We start from the raw sequence: 18,780 nt of genomic DNA on the forward strand, positions 1-18,780 counted from the left end.
GTAATTTAAATCAGTAATGTGATTCAGGGATGTATATGCTCCTGTAACATGCAGGCCTTTTCTTAAATGTGGTTTGATGCATTGTACAAAGCATATTGTCTAAAAAGAAGCAGGATACAAGTTAGCACACGACTAATAACTGTTTTTTGCTTTCACAAAATGCCTCTTAGCTTTAGATTTCAAAGTGGTTTTGTAGAGAAATGTAGGTATTTTCCTATTTTATAGATGTGGACCTGATATACAAGAAGCTAGTGACTTGCTTAGCACAGAGGAGTAGATATGTTGTTTAGCCAGGGCCAGGGAACTACACCCACCTTCTCAAATGTCGTCTTAGTGTTCTCTTCAAAGCTTGCTTCTCATTTAACCTTTTTTTATAGGTATCAATGTCTATTTCTGTACCTACATATGGTAATGAGGTCTTACTAGTGAGACATTTCCCACTTCTGTTTTTAATAGATCTCTTTTGCTTGCGGAGCTTGAGAAGGAAGAGAAAGAGAAGGACTGGTATTATGCCCAGCTTCAGAACCTGACTAAAAGGATTGATAGTCTCCCCCTTACTGAAAATGTAAGTACGTTCAGTATGCTTCGTCGTGTATCTGGTGCTATGATCTCTGTTTAGATATATATTTTATGAATTTAGTGACATTCTTTACTATTATTTTAATTTAAAACATTTTTTTATTCACTATGTAAAGCTAACAGCCTAAATAATGCATTTTTTCATATATAATTGTACACATTAAAATTCATACCTATCAGTATAAATGTCAGTGATAGAGAGGAGCGCTGAAAAATCATTATGACAAATGAATTCCATGTCAGTACACTGCTTCTTTAACTCTATCTCCCCAAAGGTCTTTTGTCCATCCGTTCTGTTATTTAATGGATTCTTGTAGTTTTGAGAGCAGTATTAGCCTAAGAGACAATTTACACAGGAGCTCTTAATTCATAACAGCAGGTGAAGTGTGCTGTAGCGTATGCAGGTATTGTTGCTCCAGGCTTTTATCTTGGATCTCCAAACTATTTATAGCCGTCAACATTATCTGGGATAATGAAGATGTCTGATATCCCAGATAATACAGGTTTTCCTGTTGTCAGACCTCAGCAGCTTGGATATATTTAGAGTGCATTCCTTCACACGTACGGTGTTGGGAAGACCTGGTTGCCCATCTTTACAGAGCCATACCCGATCAGGAATCAGTCAGCCTCCTGGAAATGGGTATAGACAATGGAAACACTTCTGTGACTGGGCTGAAGCATCTGGACTTCAGCAAATCTAACACTGAGTCATGGCTGAGCTTATCAGAACACCAGAAGCAAGGGGAGAAGGTCTGAAAAGGATCTCCAGGAAGTGCAACCTATTCCCAAAGGCACTGTCAGCTGTATCTGTGTCACTTTATTGTAGCTTTTAAGATTGTCTCCTCAGTTTCATAGGTAATCAATTAACTTAGCTCTTACATCTACACGAAATCTCTTTTGTGGTAATTTAGAATCAGAGAATCATAAAGGTTGGAAAACACCTGTAAAATCATCGAGTCCAACCATCAACCCAACACCACCATGCCCACTAAACCATGTCCCTAAGCGCCTCATCTACACCTCTTTTAAATACTTCCAGGGATGGTGACTCAACCACTTCCCTGGGCAGCCTGTTCCAAGGCCTGACCACTCTTTCAGTAAAGAAGTTTTTCCTAATGTCCAGTCTAAACCGCCCTTGGTGCAACTTGAGGCCATTTCCTCTCGTCCTATCGCTAGTTACTTGGCAGAAGAGACCAACACCCACCTCGCTACCACCTCCTTTCAGGTAGTTGTAGAGCGCGATGAGGTCTCCTCTCAGCCTCCTCTTTTCCAGGCTAAACAGTCCCAGTTCCCTCAGCTGCTCCTCATAAGACTTGTGCTCCAGACCCTTCACCAGCTTCGTTGCCCTTCTCTAGACACGCTCCAGCACCTCAATGTCCTTCTTGTAGTGAGGGGCCCAAAACTGAACACAGTATTCGAGGGGCACATACATTCATTACTACTTGCTCCAGCCACGATAGAATGACAGAGCCCATTCTTTTTAGTAACATTTTATGTATTTGTAGATGATTGTCTCTTTTTGACTCTCTGAACTGACCTTGGTGAAGTCTTCTGGGAGGACTGCTGTTGGAGACTCATTTACCTGCAAACTGAGTAATTGTCTAAAACCAGTGAAGTGCTTTGCTCCTGCCTTGAAAAATCTGCTGGTTGGAATGTCTTCCCTTAAGCTGTGTTAGTGTTCATTAATTGAACACTTGTGGTTTTTTCACAGGATAGTTACAAATAGGGTGGATAGCAGTAGTATGAATACCATCACTATGTGCCGTAGTGTGATACTTCTGAATATTTTTGAAAATATTGATTCAGATGGCACGCATAACAATTTTGTTGGTATGCTGACATACATTAGTAGCCAGATGTTCCAGGCTTCAATGACTGGTACTGTCTCAATGTTTATATATTATATTTAGTCATTTGACAAAACTTGCAGGTAGTCTGTTGGTTGAACACTTTATGTGTTCTTGTTTTTAATAACGTAGTCATATTTTAAGGATCTATTATTCTGTTTTGTTTGTTTATGAAGCTTGGTGTGGAAAAGCAATTGTTCTGCTTTTGTTCAGAGAAATACATAGTTTATATAAACATTATTTACTAAAATGCCTTCTCTGTACTTCAATTTCAGTTCTCCTTGCAAACAGATATGACCAGAAGGCAGCTGGAGTATGAGGCAAGGCAAATCAGAGCTGCAATGGAAGAACAACTAGGTACTTGTCAGGACATGGAGAAGCGAGCACAGGTATAGTTTGTCTTTCATTGTTAGAAGGAATGGAAAAAGTTTTTCTGCATTTTTATTAAATTGTTGGTAGTTGTGTATGTGAACACAGTGATACCTTAGAGCCTTTAGATAGCCTTTCGAATACAAAAATAGGAATCAGAACATAGGAAATAACTACTGAGAAAAAAGTACCCTCCTGTGCCTGTTTAAAAGAAGACTTGTGAGTCAGAACTAGACAATTTCCTTCAAAGACAACATTTTTTTTAAGATTATTTGCTTATAATTTATTACCATTTTAGCTTCAAACAAACATACATTTGCAACTGCTTTATTTTGCATCTGTCATGCTGGATTTTTTCATGCTTTTAAGTTTACAATAAAATCCATCTACCATTGTTAAGTTTCCTTATCCAGAAACCATGTATCAAGGAATAATCTTTGAAAACAAGGTATTAAAGTAAAATGTAATTTGCAAACATATCTGGAAGTTGTTTGCTCTCACCAAGAGTTGTTTTGCATCATGATGAGGACTCGTACAATTCTGTATGCAAATCACGTTACACACATTTGGAAGTATAACTCAGAATGTAATTGTGTGGAACCTGTAAGTGGAATAATCAGTTGCTTGCTGGTTATAAAAACTATTCCCCCACAGTAGTAGAGTGACAATTTGAATTATTTATTACCATTTATTTCCAGAGATGTTAAATAACCAGCTTGGTAAAATAATCTGGGGTTTTTTTATGGTGAATGTTACAAAAAAAAGTCCTTTCAATAAAATTAGTCTTTTTAGGCTCTGTTTTTTTCTCCAGGTTTACTTGATACAAAATTTTGCTGCATAAGAAACATTTCTAATTAATTTTGTTTATAATTAGAAAAGCTGCTTTAAATTTTCAAGTGAGTAATTTAGTAGGACTTTTCAGAAAATTCGTATGGTTATAAGTATTTAGCAAGACAGATATCCTGCAGTTGTCAGGTATGTACATAAAGGCTGTGCAGGGATTTGTCTATATAGACATACTCAGACAGACCCAAGCTTAATCTGCCTGGATAATAACTGGCTCTGATCTGGAAACCATATGGCTGTGTTATCGAGGTTTATAGCAGTGGTGATGCCCTGCACAAATTCAGCTGTGCAACTTGTGTCAGCCAGTCCTGAGTGAAGGCAGAGCAGACTCAGGATTGTCTGCAGATGTCTGGTTACCCTGTTGCAGAAGAAGGTGTTACGGCATTGACACCAGAACTTCTGGGAGAGTTCTCTTGCTGCTAACAAGCCTAAGCTAGAGGAAGGTGAAGTAAGCTAAATAGGTATGGTAGGCTGCTGGTGAAAGTCTAAATGCACTCAGGCAGAGAATAAATGAATTTTTTCAGAGAAACCTTTTGACTGTAGTTATATCACTATGAAAGTAAGTAAGTTGTCCCTAAAGTAGCTTCTTCCCTGCTTCTTCTTTTTTAATGTCATGTGGGAAAAAATGCTACCAAGAAGATGTTGAAATATTTTACGGTTTTCTGAATTAATGTTTGCCCATGGGTTTATCACAACTGTTTTATTCTCTATATATATGTATAACACTTACATACTTACAGAAATTACAGTGTCTATTGTGATTATATAAAGATTATAAAATACGAAGTAACTGCTTCTCCATGGGGTTCTTGTGAATTTGACTGGTCATTGCCCTTGGTTTCATTTTATCAAGGACAGGTGCCAAAACTGTGTAGAAGTTCACTGGTGTACAAATACATAAAAGCAAATTCTGGATTATTTCACTGTGATGTTTAAATGCACAAACAGAACCATTCGTATTTGGCAAGTATAGTGAACTTGCCAGTTTTTCAACTTTCTTTCTGCTCTGTATTTTCCTTCCACCCTAACTGATTGTGACACACAATACGATGCAAAATGTAGATTGAAGGGAGAGATCGGTTCAGCTATATAAAGGCTGGGATTGCAGACATCTCTGTGTCAAATCCCAAAGATTTATTCTGTGAGAGAATAACCTGCGGTTGCCCAAGTAATTGATGCACTAGCCACCCTTTCTCGTGGACCTTAAAATAATGGCCTTGTCCCTCTTTCATCTGTCATGATTGGGCTTTGTTTCCTTTAACCTCCTCGTTCTGAAGCAAGTTAGCTCACAGCAACTCACTGTTTATGTTATCTTTTATGAAGATTGTATACAAGCACATGCCCAACAGTTACTCAGAAAGATGCATTGGAAGACTGTTAGCAATCTGTTTTAGCTTGTTTAATTATTTACACTAACTTATACTACACCCTGAAGTTTATAACTTCACGTGGTAGTTCTTGAAAAAAACAAAAAAGCATCCTTATCCATGTTTTGACTATTCAAATGTTGTAACCTACGTATAAGTAGAAGCAAGCTTTAATTTCTGTAAAATATAAAAATTCCAATTTCAAGACTGAAATCATGTTCACTTAGGATTTATTTTTCCTACATGCCAAGACAAGAAGGATCTCTTTTTTTTTTTATGTTTACAGTTACTTAAAATCTCACATGAAATGCTCAGTCTCATAAAAATTTATCCCAAGATCCTTAAAAGTTTGCTAAAACAGCAGACCACTAAAGATATAAGAAAATTTGGATCCTGGAGTGTCATACAGATGAAGATTTCAGCACTGTTAGATTCATACAGTGGTCTTGTTTGTAAATGTAGAACAACCCATTAATAATTTTGTCTATTATGTGTATTTTATTTTGAAAAAATAAAATCAAAAATCTTTTAAAACAAAATGCTATTCCTTATTTTTAATTTCTAGAAAGTGACTATTTTTCTATCACTGTGAATATGGAGGAATTTTTTTGTTGTTGGAAGTCTTACTGCAGCAGTGAAATCCAAACAATTTGTAACTTTAAATGTTAAGTTACTCTATCCAACAATTTTATGTTCATGAGTAAATATAACAGAATGAATGGGACTATGCTATGAACAAATAGGAATAAGAAGTGATGTTTCTTGCATAGGTTCTAAAGTTAAAACCATTCCTGGTGCTTGTTTGATTGTGTTCCTCTGATTTTCCACATTTGCCATTAGGCTGTACACCTTTGTGGCAAGAAACGCATTCTTTTTTCTGGTTGTACAGTGTTTGGTACAAAACATGCTCCTGGTTAATGGAAGTCCTCAATTTTCCTGTAATACAAATAATGAATTAGCAGGAAGAAGGATGGTCTGATGTTTCAATCTCTGCACTAAAATTGGGAAGGGTGGATTGAATTCCTGTCCCTTTGAGGACTCCGTCAGTGATACTGGGCAAATCATACAATATTTAATTTTTTTTCATCTGCACAAAAATATTTCCCCATGTTTAGATGTGTATATACAGATACTCAGATTCTTTTGATGCCCTTTATGGAATAAATTGCTGGTTACACAAAAAGAAACTCAATTTAGGGGAAATTCAAGTCATTCTTAAAGACAATGAGAGGCATATTCTGTCAATCATGCATCACTTCACTGATGCACAGTAATTTCTGGGAATATATTTTTATTATCTTTCTAATACTTAAGAATTTCTTGATCCAGGAGGAAGGGGAGGATGAATTATTTGTTTGCCTCATGTTGTGCTGAAGCTTCTGTGTGTGCAGCTTTCAAATTTGTATTGGCATTTTTTCTGATACTTTGCTTTACAAATTCAAATTAAATTTATAGTTTAATGTTCATAGCTTTGCATGTCTAATAAATGTTGATATTTATGATACTTTTCCCATAGCTGCTTATGATCCATGTTTCAGAAATTCATTATTTTTTGTGATTATATTTTCTGTTATATTTCTAAAATTTCTGGATAACATTGTGTGTTTCTATTCCATTTGTAACTTCTGGCATTAGCACCTTTTCAAAGTTCATCTTATTTCCATTTTCAGATAATAAAGGTGTTAAATAAGATTGGTTATAATGCTGATCCTTGCAGTGTCCACTAGATGCACAAAGCCTTTCCTTTTTCAATATAGCATTGTAAATGTTAATCAGGTGAAAGAATCAGGATTTTTCTTTCAACTATGTGCCCATTTTATTAAGCTATCCATCACACAAAAAAATACTATTTAATCAGTTTTGTGTTCTGTTCATATCCTGATACTATTGGGCTAATTATTTTCTGCCTGCTTTTGAAGTCAAATAATGTCCATTTATTAAATTATCAAGCTCATACAGTGATATATAACTTAATACACTTACGATTTCACAGAATCATAATGCATCCTGTGCTTCACAGTACAACTTGTATGGAGTATATGTATCCTGTAACATTTGGGTTTTTTAACATTCCCTTTACTAACCACAGAATGGTTGCAGTGGGAAATGAGTAACCATATGGCTGTAAAAGGTTCTATAAAATCCCAGACAAACCAAAGAAGCAGTATGTAGTTTTCTTCATACTTAGCCTGTTAAATTTTTTGAGATTCGTAGGAGCAGAAAATATTCAGAGGCTGTGCATACGCAAAACTCCCAAATCATTATAATAACTGAATATACTAGAAGTCATTCAGGATTTCATATCTTCAAGGCACTCCGCAAATCTAAATTTCTCATATCTCTGCAAGGCAAGTAGAATTCTAAGATTTGAGATGAAAGTCAAATAATCTGCTAAAGATCTGCACAGTCAGTTTCAGAAACAGGAAAATTGTGCAAGTTATCAGGAGCATTTTTCTATACCTGAATGTGTACTGTGTGACAACCTATTCTATCCAAATGAGTATCAGTTATATTAAAAACACAACTACTCACTACATTTCGAATGTTTGCAATCATGCCTGTATTTTATTATGAAGAACACTTGAATGAAGTAGTTTTGTTTTGTAGTCAGCTGTATTTGCAAAGAACTCTTCATATTGTTATTCTGTACAGTAAGTAAAAGGAGTTTTTGAACAAAATCAAACATGAAAAATGCATTCATTTCAGGCGAGAGTGGCGAGAATTCAACAAATAGAGAAGGACATTCTTCGTATAAGACAGCTCCTGCAATCACAAGCAGCTGAAGCAGAGGTTAGTGAGCAGTTACTTGCCTTCTTTTGATTATGGTATGTATCTTTTTCTAAAAAAACCCGAACTATTTGAATGAAGTGGTAGGCAGGATTATTTCCATCAGCTAGTGATGTCACAGTTAATCAACTAGTCAATATACATAGGCTGGTACTTGCTCTCTTACCAGTGAACTGAGGGTGGAATACTTGGATTAGTCTTCATGCTACTGTTGAACTTTAATCACTAATGATACATCAGTTAAAACTTTAACCTGAAATTTCAGTAAAAATTGCAAAGTGCAATGTATTATAAAGGCTGAGTCTTGGTTTTAGCAAATAATTATAACAATCAGTTGTACATGCCTTTCTAAATATGAATCTCTGATACGCATTTCATGGTTTGCTTTTCTTTTGAGGGAGATAAGATTAAAAAGAGGGTGAATACAGCTTCTGTCAGACTTCATTAAAGAAGCCTGGCGTATTTTTAGTGTTTAAGTATTGGGTTCTGTATTAAGAAATACAAGATAACGTTTCCTGTAAATTACAAAGTCCATAGTAGTAATTGCCATTAGCAAAAATTGCTCTCATAGTGGAAATTCACTTACAAGGTCAACTCCATTTCTTGTTCAGGTAAATTAAATATAAATTGTATGTTGAACCTGAATATTTTATGGTTTGTCTTCACCCAAAATAACTACTGTGAAAATTCAGAGCAGCATTTGGATTACTAAGGGATGTATATTTTTCCATTTTGAAAAATAATGGTTTCATAATTCCACGATTATGGGAAAAATCTGGTTTTATAAGTGAAGCAGACAGTAGTGTGTATAATTAAAGTTGCCTGGTCTTTTGACATATTAGCCTATCCAGGTGTTTATACATATTGATGAGATCCCCCCCTGAGCCTTCTCTTCTCCAGGCTGAATAGTCCCAGCTCTCTCAGCCTCTCTACACATGAGAGATGCTCCAGTCCCTTAAGCACTGTTGTGGCCCTGCACAGGACTTTCTCCAGTAAGTCCATATCTTTATTGTACTGGGAGAGCCAGAACAGGACAGTACTCCAGATGCAGCCTCACCAGCTGAGTAGAGAGGAAGGATCACCTCGCTCAACCTGCTGGCAGCACACTTCTTAATGCAGCCCAGGATACTGTTGGACTTTTTGCTACAGGGGTCCATTGCTAGCATGTTCACTTTGTTCACCAGGACTTCCAGGTCCTGTTCTGCCAAGCTGCTTTCCAGCTGGGTGACGCCCAGCAGGTAGTGGTGCCTGGAGTTCACTCCCAGGTGCAGGACTTTGCAGTTCCCCTTGTTGAACTGCATGAGTTTCCTATCAGCCCATTTCTCCAGCCTGTCCAGGTCCCTCTGAAAGGCAGTTGAACCATCTGGTGTATCAGCTTTTCCTCCCAGTTTTCTGTCATCTGCAAACTTGGTGATGGTGCACTGAGTCCCAGCATCCAGGTCATTAATGAAGATGTTGAACAGTACTGGTCCCAGTATTGACCCTGGAGTACATCACTAGTGACTTGCCTCCAACTGTACTGATCACAACCCTCTGGTGCCCAGCTGTTCTGCCAGTTTTCAATCCACATCACTGTCCACTTATCTAACCCATATGTTGTCAGCTTGTCTATGATGAAGTTATGGGAGACAGTGTCTGAAGGCTTACTAAAGTTGATGTAAATAACATCAGCTGCTCTTCCCTCACCCACCAAGCTAGTCACCTCATGGTAGAAGGATCAAGCAGACTTCCCCTTTGTAAAACCCTGCTGACTGCTGCCAGGGCAGAAGGCCCACGTTTTCCCTTGTCTTCCTTTTGCTGTTTATGTACTTGTAGAGTCCTTTCTTGTTGCCCTTCACATCTCTGCATGATTGGACAGCAACTCTTTACTCCTGGGTCACCTGACCCCACTTCTGCCTCTTGTACTTTTCCTTTTAATGCCCAGGTTCAGTTAGGAGCTTCTTGCTCATCCATACAAGCCTCCTGCTGCCCTTGCTTTGTTTCCTACTTGTTGGGATGGACCTTTCTTGAGCTTGGAGGAGGTGATCCTTGAATATCAGCCAGCTGTCCTGGACCCCTCTTCTCTGCAGGACTGTATCCCATGGGATTCTTCCAAAAAGATACCTGAAGAGGTTGAAATCTGCTCTCCTGCAGTGCAGGTCTGTGGTCCTCGTTTTTGCTGTTCTCCCTCCTCTTAGGATCCTGAACCCTACCATCTCACAGTCACTGCAGCCAAGGCTGCTTCTAACTTTCACGTCCTTGACCAGTTCTTCCTTTTTTGTAAGTATCAGGTGCAGCACAGTACCTCTCCTTGTTGACTCTTTGATCACTTGTGTTAGGAAGTTGTCATCAGAGCGCTCAAGAAATCTCCTAGAATGTTTCATCCTGCTATTGCCCCTCTGGCAGACACCAGGATGGTTGAAGTTCCCCATGAGGGCCAGGGTCTGTACACATGAGGCTTCCTCCAGTTGTTTGGAGAAGGTCTCATCTGTTCCTGATCAGGAAGTCTTTAGCAGATGTCCACTACAACCGCACCCATGTTGGTCTGCCTGCTCATCTTCACCCATAAGCTCTTGACTGACTCCTGACACAACCCCAGGCAGAGCTCCATGCACTCTAGCTGCTCTCTCGCATAAAGGACAACTTCCCGTCCTCTCCTTAGAATCATAGAATTGTTTAGATTGGAAAAGACCTCTAAGATCGAGTCCGACCGTAAACATAACTCTGCCAAGTTCACCACTAAACCATGTCCCTAAGTGTCTACACATCTTTTAAATACCATCAGGGATGGTAACTCAACGACTTCCCTGGGCAGCCTGTTCCAATGCTTGACAACGCTTTCGGTGAAGAAATTTTTCCTACTATCCAGTCTAAACCTCGCCTGTTGCAACTTGAGGCCATTTCCTGTCATCATATCCCTTCTTACTTGGGAGAAGAGACCAACACCCACCTCACTACAACCTCCTTTAAGGTAGTTGTAGAGACCGATAAGGTCTCCCCTGAGCCTTCCCAGCCTGTCCTTCCTAAAATGTCTGTATTCCTCAATTGCAGCCTTCCAGTCATATGAACTATCCCACCATGTCTCCATGATCCCAGTGAGGTCATAGCCCCATGACTGCCCACACTTTATCTCCTCGTGTTTGTTCCCTATGTAGTGTGCATTAGCATAGAGGCATGCCAGGGAGGCACCCAAAACGTGCCGATTCCCCAGCACAGGCTTGAGAGCTTTCCCCATAAGGCTTTTCTGCTGCACCTCCTTCCTTACATGCCTATGCTTAAGGGGATTTCACTTCATCTCAATTGCGTTGATTGCCCTTGTATTCCCATCAGCCAGGGCCCTTGCCTTAACCTGCCCTATCCCCAACGGAATCCCCAATTGTTTGTTGGGGAATTGCTCTGTCCCATGTCGTTTCTAGTTTAAAGCTCTCCCTACCAGGTTGGCCAGACTCTCAGCAGATACTTTTGCCCCATTTAGTCAGACAGATCCTGTCCCCATAGTGTTTATCTCTTACTCTGGTAAAAAAACCCACTGTATTTTGGACTCACGTAAGCTCAAGGGTTCAAACAGCATTGAAATGCAACTACGGAATTTTCTTGTCTTAGTTCTTCACTCCTTTCACCAAATTAATTTGGCTGCTGAATACATGGAAGTTCTAATATACGGAAATTTTGTAGTGGTGTGTCTTATCTGGATGGCTGGTTGTATAGTTACAAATTTTAGGACAGAGTTACCAGGGTGCTGTGGTAAAGGAGGCAGTCACTACACACTTATTAGTACTTTATAGTGTATTTTAATCACTTCCAAAGGATGGCCATCTCCTATGGCAAACAACTGGATCTAGTTCTGAAATTGCCTGGTGGCAAGGAGGAAGGTAGTAGCAGTAACTGAAACACTGCAGAGTCTGTGTAACTTAAAAATATAAACATGAGGCATTTATTTTTATACTGTGCTTGATATAGTGATATCCAAATTGAATTTGCTCCTTGTGTTTATTAAGATTTAGTAATAACGATAATAAATACCATAGTTTGTCTACTGATACAGCTGGCCCCTGTGGTGATGCCAATCACTGTGAAATCCAAGTGCAATATATCTTGTAGAATAAGACCAAATATAATACTGCATCATAAAAATGGCCTTTGGAAATCAATGAGAGAAAATTTTGGCTCACATTTTAGCACATTTTTAAGGTTTGGCATATTACTAAGTCTTGTAAATGCTACTAGAAAGAGTTGAAGTAATTTACCTGAAAGTGATGATACCTTCAAATTTTGTGAGACTTCTGTTAGATATTTTGCAAGATTTTCATAATGAGGTTTGAAATCCACTGTAGAATTACACCCCTCCAAAGAGAATTTTTGGCTGTCAGGTACAAATCTGAAATTATTTAAAAGAAAAAAGCAAATTCTTGGCAAGTGTTTAATACGGGGTTTTCAATTTGTTATAGTGGTATAGGCCTTTCTTTCATAGTATCTGTCGTTTGAAATACATGAAGTATTTCCATTTGGCAATATTGTTGTAGATAAAATCCTGTAAAGGATTTATTCCATACTGAGATTATGCTCAGCAAACTTTAAACTGTTTAAACGGTGATGGACAGGAGTTCTCTCAAGGATTTGACTCACTAGACTTTCTTTTTTCTTTGACTCAACTGTAGCAAAATTGTTTCAATCTTACAGTTTCTTATTTTTCTTTTTTTGCATTGTTCTTTGGCTTACCTTCTTACTTATACCTGTATGTGTATTGTGTTTAATATGAAGTAATGACAAAATAAATATTTTCTTATATCTAGAAAATAATAGTGTATCTGTAGTTTTCCATACACAGAAAATAATAGGATAGTTCAATATTGGGGAAAAAACAGTGGTTTATGCATGCAAAAGTCTTCTGTCCTAATAAGTACACAGCAGGCTGCCTTGGCAACTCATACTGACAAAGTGTTAGGTAAAATTATTTGTAATTGATTGTCTTAGCAAAAATTATCAAGGCCTACTATGCTTGCAAATGTCATAAAAAAGCTAGAGATTTATCATTTTTCTACAAGTAAATCAGGGAAATTAATAATTGACAAGTGATAGTTATTGTTGACTTCAGAAGCACTTAGAAGATAGTGGCAAATAAGATGGAGGGAGCGGCTCCATCTTCCTGTAATAGGCACGTGCAGTCTTCCACCATTTTGCTGCAAGAGGAAACAAGCATACTCCATTAGAGTGACTTTTGTAGTGTGATGCCAGAGTTCAGAAATGGCAGAGGGCTATAAACCCAGCTTACACCTCTTCAAAAATCATGCTTCAAAATAGGTGGTGCTGCTTAACCCAGGGGACCTGTGTGCCATTCTCTAGCTGCTGTATCTCCTGTAGAGGTTACAGAGCCTGCTGCTGTTTATGCATTCTGATTCTTTGCTGATGTGGTTGGTAGTTTATATATTTTCATCCACAGGTCCTACGTGCAGTGTTAAAAGGTAATGCGAAGAGGGGGCATACTTGCAGTGGTTATACTGTCATTATAACCACTAATCCACAGTCTGTCAGATTAATATTAATTTATTTAAATCATGCTATATCTATACAAAAATATATTTTAATTATCCATATGTGCATGTGGATACATATCATTTTTATATTTTATATAATATGCGTATATAATAAATATACACTGGTACTTAGATATATTAATACATCTATAATAAATATCTATTTATACAAAGAATCGGTTTTCAATAAATACCTGTTATCTGCTGCCTGTGTAATTGTTAACTCCTTTGGGCCAGTCTGCATGAAGAGAACAGCTTCTCACTTCAAATTACTTCAGTGGCTGAAGTGGTAAAAACTCTTCAGTGTGAACTTAGAGATTTGACATTCAAGCCCAACTGATGATTTATGTGACAGTAACGTTTTTGCATGTTGTGAGTGCATACTGCATTTAAAGTTAGATAAGCTTTGCTAGTAACTGTTAAAAATTGCCTTATAATTATAAATTAATTTGGGTGTTACGTTGACTACTTTTTGTAGTGGCGTATTTTTGAGAGCGCTTGAGGGGAATGGGAAGCCACATCTTTCATAAGTAGCATGTAACAAACAAAATGTATGTGAATGGGAGGAGGACACAGAGTGCTGAGGGGAGCAGAAATTTTTCTTGACAGAGAATGAAATATCTCCATGTTTGTGCTCTAGATGCATCAAAACTATTTAATAGATACACCACCCAAAAAAAATTGCCCCAAACCCAGCAGTGTTCTTGGAAGAGTAGCATTATTGCCCCTCAGGTGACCCAGTGGGTCAGAGCTTGGCTAATGAACAGTTCAGCTTTTCGCTTCTAGGTACGTTGAATACCACTTGCTTCATGGGATTGAAAATTACTGTCACCTAATGACTGGAAAATTCTGTCTTGAGTTATACTGGAGGCTTAGATCTAGATTTTGTCAAACTCATCATTACACTTGTTCAAGATTGAAAGTACTGTGAGGCAGGGATTCAGCATATAATACATTATACTCTATTCAGCATGTAGTACACCAAGGCCTGATCTTGACTGGGTCCCCCGTTTTGTATCAGAACCCAAAATTTCTTTAGTCATTGTATGAGCATCGATAACAATGTCATTTCATACACAATGACAGAGATGGTGACTTTTAAAATTACAGATCAGATTTAAAAGAATAACTTTTAATTATGATACTGTAGGAATTTGATCAGCAGCAGGTAACTAAAGAAGTTTCAGTGTATGTACATTGAAGACAAGTATGTTTCTGCGAGAAGTTAAAGAGAAGTTTCCATAAAGCAAAATGAGGCAGACTATGCTATCACAGGTTGTACTGCTCAAGAACATTGCAGAGCCGTGTAGAAACTGAATTTAATATACCAAGTGTAGTTAAACAAATCAATTGAGAGAGATACAAGAGTGTTGTCTGTTAAGGTAGTAGCCTCAGAGTCTGAAAAATGAGATTTGGCATCAAAACTAATACTATGAGAATAATCGTGCTTCGGAGGTAGGATGATACCTTTTCAGCTCCAGACTTCAAGCCACGTTCAAGGACAGGATTATTTATGTCTTTCTGAAAATCTGAAACATTTTAAACACATTAGTAGGTAATGTTGGATACTTAACACTCTTCATAACTGCTCAGTTATTTTGCTTTATTAAGAAACGGTATTTAAAGGCCTGATTTTCGTGTTGATCTCATGATCCCTGTCAGTGACCGGGACACCAGTTTGTAGTTGTATCAAAAATTGGGTCTCCTGAAGGAACTGAAATGTGTCTGTACCAGCTTGCCAGATGAGTTGAATTTATTTTGATAAAATATGATTGGGTGGATCAGGATCAGGTTATGTAAAATTTATTTGCATCAAAGTGGTTATTCATGCACTGTTTGTCCTTAAAATTTAGAAGGATTCCTACAGTACAGATACCTTTCTGTTCATGCAGAAATTATTCGCATATTCTCCAGTAAATGCACAGATCACGGGACAGTGCAGGGAAGACAGTTGTTTGCTCCAATTCTGTTACATTTCTGACAGCGATGGGAGCACAGCTGGTAGAAAATGGTGTTTCTGTGTCTCACAGCAAATCCTTTGTCTTGCAGGGATATAATCCTCAGAGGACGTGCTTCACTTTCATCTTGCTGTTTTTCGAAGACACTCAGTCTCAGCTGTTAATTATTGAGGCTAAGGGTTATGAAATACAGAGTACTGTTCAATGGCTTTGTGAGGATGCAGCATTGATGCATTCACAGTCTCTAGACTGGAGCTTTGAATGGTAAAGTGTACTTCACTTCTGTATGTGATTTCATAAATTCTTGTATTAACAGAGAGTACCTCAAAGCAAGCATGATGCAGGTTCCCATGATACAGAGAGGCAGAACGAAGGTCAAGGAGCAGCAGAAAACAGCATGGCAACTACCAGTACTGGTCAGGTAAATTATTTTGTTTATTGGTAGTATAATTAAATACTTGAAATGTACAGTTCTTATATATTGGTATATACCTTACGATGTTTCTGTGCCTGCTCATTTTAAAAAGATACATGTTTTTCTTCTTTCCATCTATACATGAGAAATTTCTTCTATTTATTGGAAGAAAATGTTTTAATAAGGTGAAGTATAAATATTCAATAACGCAGGGAGCATTTTTCTCGTTTGAATGATTAATGAGCCTAATGCTATGAAGGAGATGACAAGAATGACTACAGAAAATATATATTATTGTAGGTGAACTGTAATATTAGAAGTATGATTTAATTATGGAAAATTGTTCAAATTTTCACTTTAGAAATTATCACTGAAATATCAATGATTTTTAAAAAAGAGGAGAACCAAATGGCAGGTTTATCATTAATGTTTTTTTAATACTGTTTTAGATAAAGCTTTGAAACAGTAGTATCAATGAGGTAACCTCCTGGAAGTGGGTTGAAGGGTTATTTAAATGCTTCTAAATAATCTTTCATTGCTGTTCCTCTTATTAGTGAAATACATTAGTGGAATATTTTGAGGGGTACATTAAATTCTTTACTTGTCTTTTAAAACAAATATTTATCAAAATTTATTACTTCCCTCTTTGGCTAAAAATATTCTGATTTATTTACCATGTGCTAATGATGATTCCCTTCATGATATCCCACTGTAGCTGAGACATTCCCACTAGTAATTTGGGTTCTTAACACTTAGAAATTTAATAGTTGAATTCATATGCAAAATATTTTTGCTACTCCAGGGAAGTAGAAATATTTAAATCCTTCTGAAAGTGTTTTGTACATGAAGATTTATCAGAAAGAATTGTGGTTTGGCTAGAAAATTTCACTTGATTAAACATTAAACACAGCCCATAATTTTGCTTGTGAAATATGTTTGATCACCATTTGGAATTAAGTTCTATCAGCCATATCTGAGCAATTGCATGAGGCTCTGACTCTAATTCTTATGACAGCTTTATTGTTTGGGAATAAAATAGTTCAGTGCTGCTTTGGGGCTGAAAGCATAATGTATTTAAATAATTGATGCATTGTGGCTGTATCATCCATCTTCAGTGTATGAACCAGGAGTTATTCTGGACAACAGGTATTTTACAGGGAAGGAAGGAAGAAGGGATTGTCATGTCTGGGCAGACTTATGCAAGTGGGATTAATTCGTACTTCATTTGAGGTCTTATGTTGAAGATTTGTGCAATCTTGAGCTTTGACTCATAAAACATGCATATTCCTTCCTCCTGGAGGTGGATAGATCCAGGGCGCTGAAGCTGTGTTAAAAGAGACATCTGGGGATTATTTACTTTCAGTGCAAGTCCAGACAGAGGAGGTTCAATAGATTGGGCATAACATTTATTTCTGATAAATAAACCAGCTCAATATACTTTGAGCAATCACTATTCAATTGAGCGCAAAAAAAGTTTTAACCAAATCATTTGGTTCTAATTGGTTTTGTTAGAATCAAGCCAATGGTTCTAACATTATAATAAATGTTAATTGAAACAATGCCAATTGAATCCAGGATTTTTCAGGATTCAGTTACGTCCTTTTCTGCACCATCTTTCAGCTGTCTTCTCTTTTCCGTTACACTCATTATCCTGCTGCTGAAGTAAAATTTTTTTCGTACCTTTGGTTTGCAAATTTTATAAAGGTATTCAATGAGATTGTCTATTTTGTTATGTGCCACAAAATAGGGAAAATTACCTAATTGACAGAGTAAATAGCAAGCATAGTAAAACAATGAGTGAAAGACAGTAAAGTATAAAAGGAGAAAACAAGATGAAGTAGACCGAAGATTTTTAAAGAGAAGGTTCTACACAAGAAGTGTGCACGTAACATCTCCTTGTTTCCCATTTTCTCATATGAATGGCTACACACTTAACACTAGTTCTTTTACATCAGTCTTTACGAGCCAGTAAGAAATGTAGTTACACTTTATTTGGATATCCTGGCATCCTCAAAAGTAGCAAGGCTACATGACGGCTCTGAAGGAAATCATTAAAGGAATCAAATTTGATACAATTTGGGGAAACAATAGGGAAATGATGATGTATTTCTGTCTACGCCATGGTGAATTTTATTAGTTGGTGCTCCAAACTTATGTCTTTTTTACCTTCTTGGATAAAATTATCATATTGAACCTAATAATGGAGAATACTGGCATGTACACTATATTGAACCTGTAATCCTCTGAATGTACTTTGAGGTCAGGATGATATGAAGGGATTGCTCAGTGTAAAAATCTGGCAATTCATTCCCATATTCATAGAATCATAGAATAGTTTGGACTGGAAGGTTCCTTTAAAGATCATCTAGTCCAACCCCCGTGCCATGGGCAGGGACATCTTCAACTAGATCAGGTTGCTCAGAGCCCCATCCAGCCTGCCCTTGAATGTTTGCGGGGATGGGGCATCTACCACCTCTCTGGGCAACCTGTTCCAGTGTTTCACCACCCTCACTGTAAAAAATTTCTTCCTTAGATCTAGTCTAAATCTACCCTCTTTGAGTTTAAAACCATTCCCCCTTTTCCTGTCACAACAGGCCCTGCTAAAAAGTTTGTCCCCATCTTTCTTGTAAGTATAAGTACTTTAAGTACTGAAGGCTGCAATAAGGTCTCCTCAAAGCCTTCTCTTCTCCAGGCTGAATAACTCCAACTCTCTCAGCCTTTCTTCATAGGAGAGGTGTTCCATCCCCCTGATCATTTTCATGGCCCTCCTCTGGACACGCTCCAACAGGTCCATGTCTGTCTTGTGCTGAGGGCTCCAGAGCTGGACGCAGTACTCCAGGTGGGGTCTCACCAGAGCAGAGTAGAAGGGCAGAATCACCTCCCTTGACCTGCTGGCCACGCTTCTTTTGATGCAGCCCAGGATACAGTTGGCCTTCTGGGCTGCGAGCGCACATTGTTGGCTCATGTCCAGCTTTTCATCCACCAGTACCCCCAAGTCCTTCTTGGCAGGGCTGCTCTCAATCCCTTCATCCCCCAGCCTGTATTGATACTGGGGGTTGCCCTGACCCAGGGGAAGGACCTTGACCTTGGCCTTGTTGA

The 18,780-nt window shown here is 37.9% G+C and overlaps 1 protein-coding gene across 1 annotated transcript in view; it reads left to right on the forward strand.

Annotated features, from left to right (window-relative positions):
* Positions 1-456: 456 nt before the first annotated feature.
* LOC104081686 (adenomatous polyposis coli protein-like) overlaps positions 457-18,780 on the forward strand; it is a gene marked incomplete at both ends in the record, with an annotated part of 26,972 nt that continues 8,648 nt past the window's right edge. The window contains 4 exons of the mRNA XM_009584526.1: positions 457-565; positions 2,702-2,815; positions 7,715-7,798; positions 15,583-15,687. Coding sequence (XP_009582821.1) covers positions 457-565; positions 2,702-2,815; positions 7,715-7,798; positions 15,583-15,687 — 412 coding nt within the window. The remainder of the gene's footprint in view (positions 566-2,701; positions 2,816-7,714; positions 7,799-15,582; positions 15,688-18,780) is intronic.

The sequence above is a fragment of the Fulmarus glacialis genome, unplaced genomic scaffold (assembly GCF_000690835.1).
Source record: "Fulmarus glacialis isolate BGI_N327 unplaced genomic scaffold, ASM69083v1 scaffold5939, whole genome shotgun sequence".
Lineage (NCBI taxonomy): Eukaryota > Metazoa > Chordata > Aves > Procellariiformes > Procellariidae > Fulmarus > Fulmarus glacialis.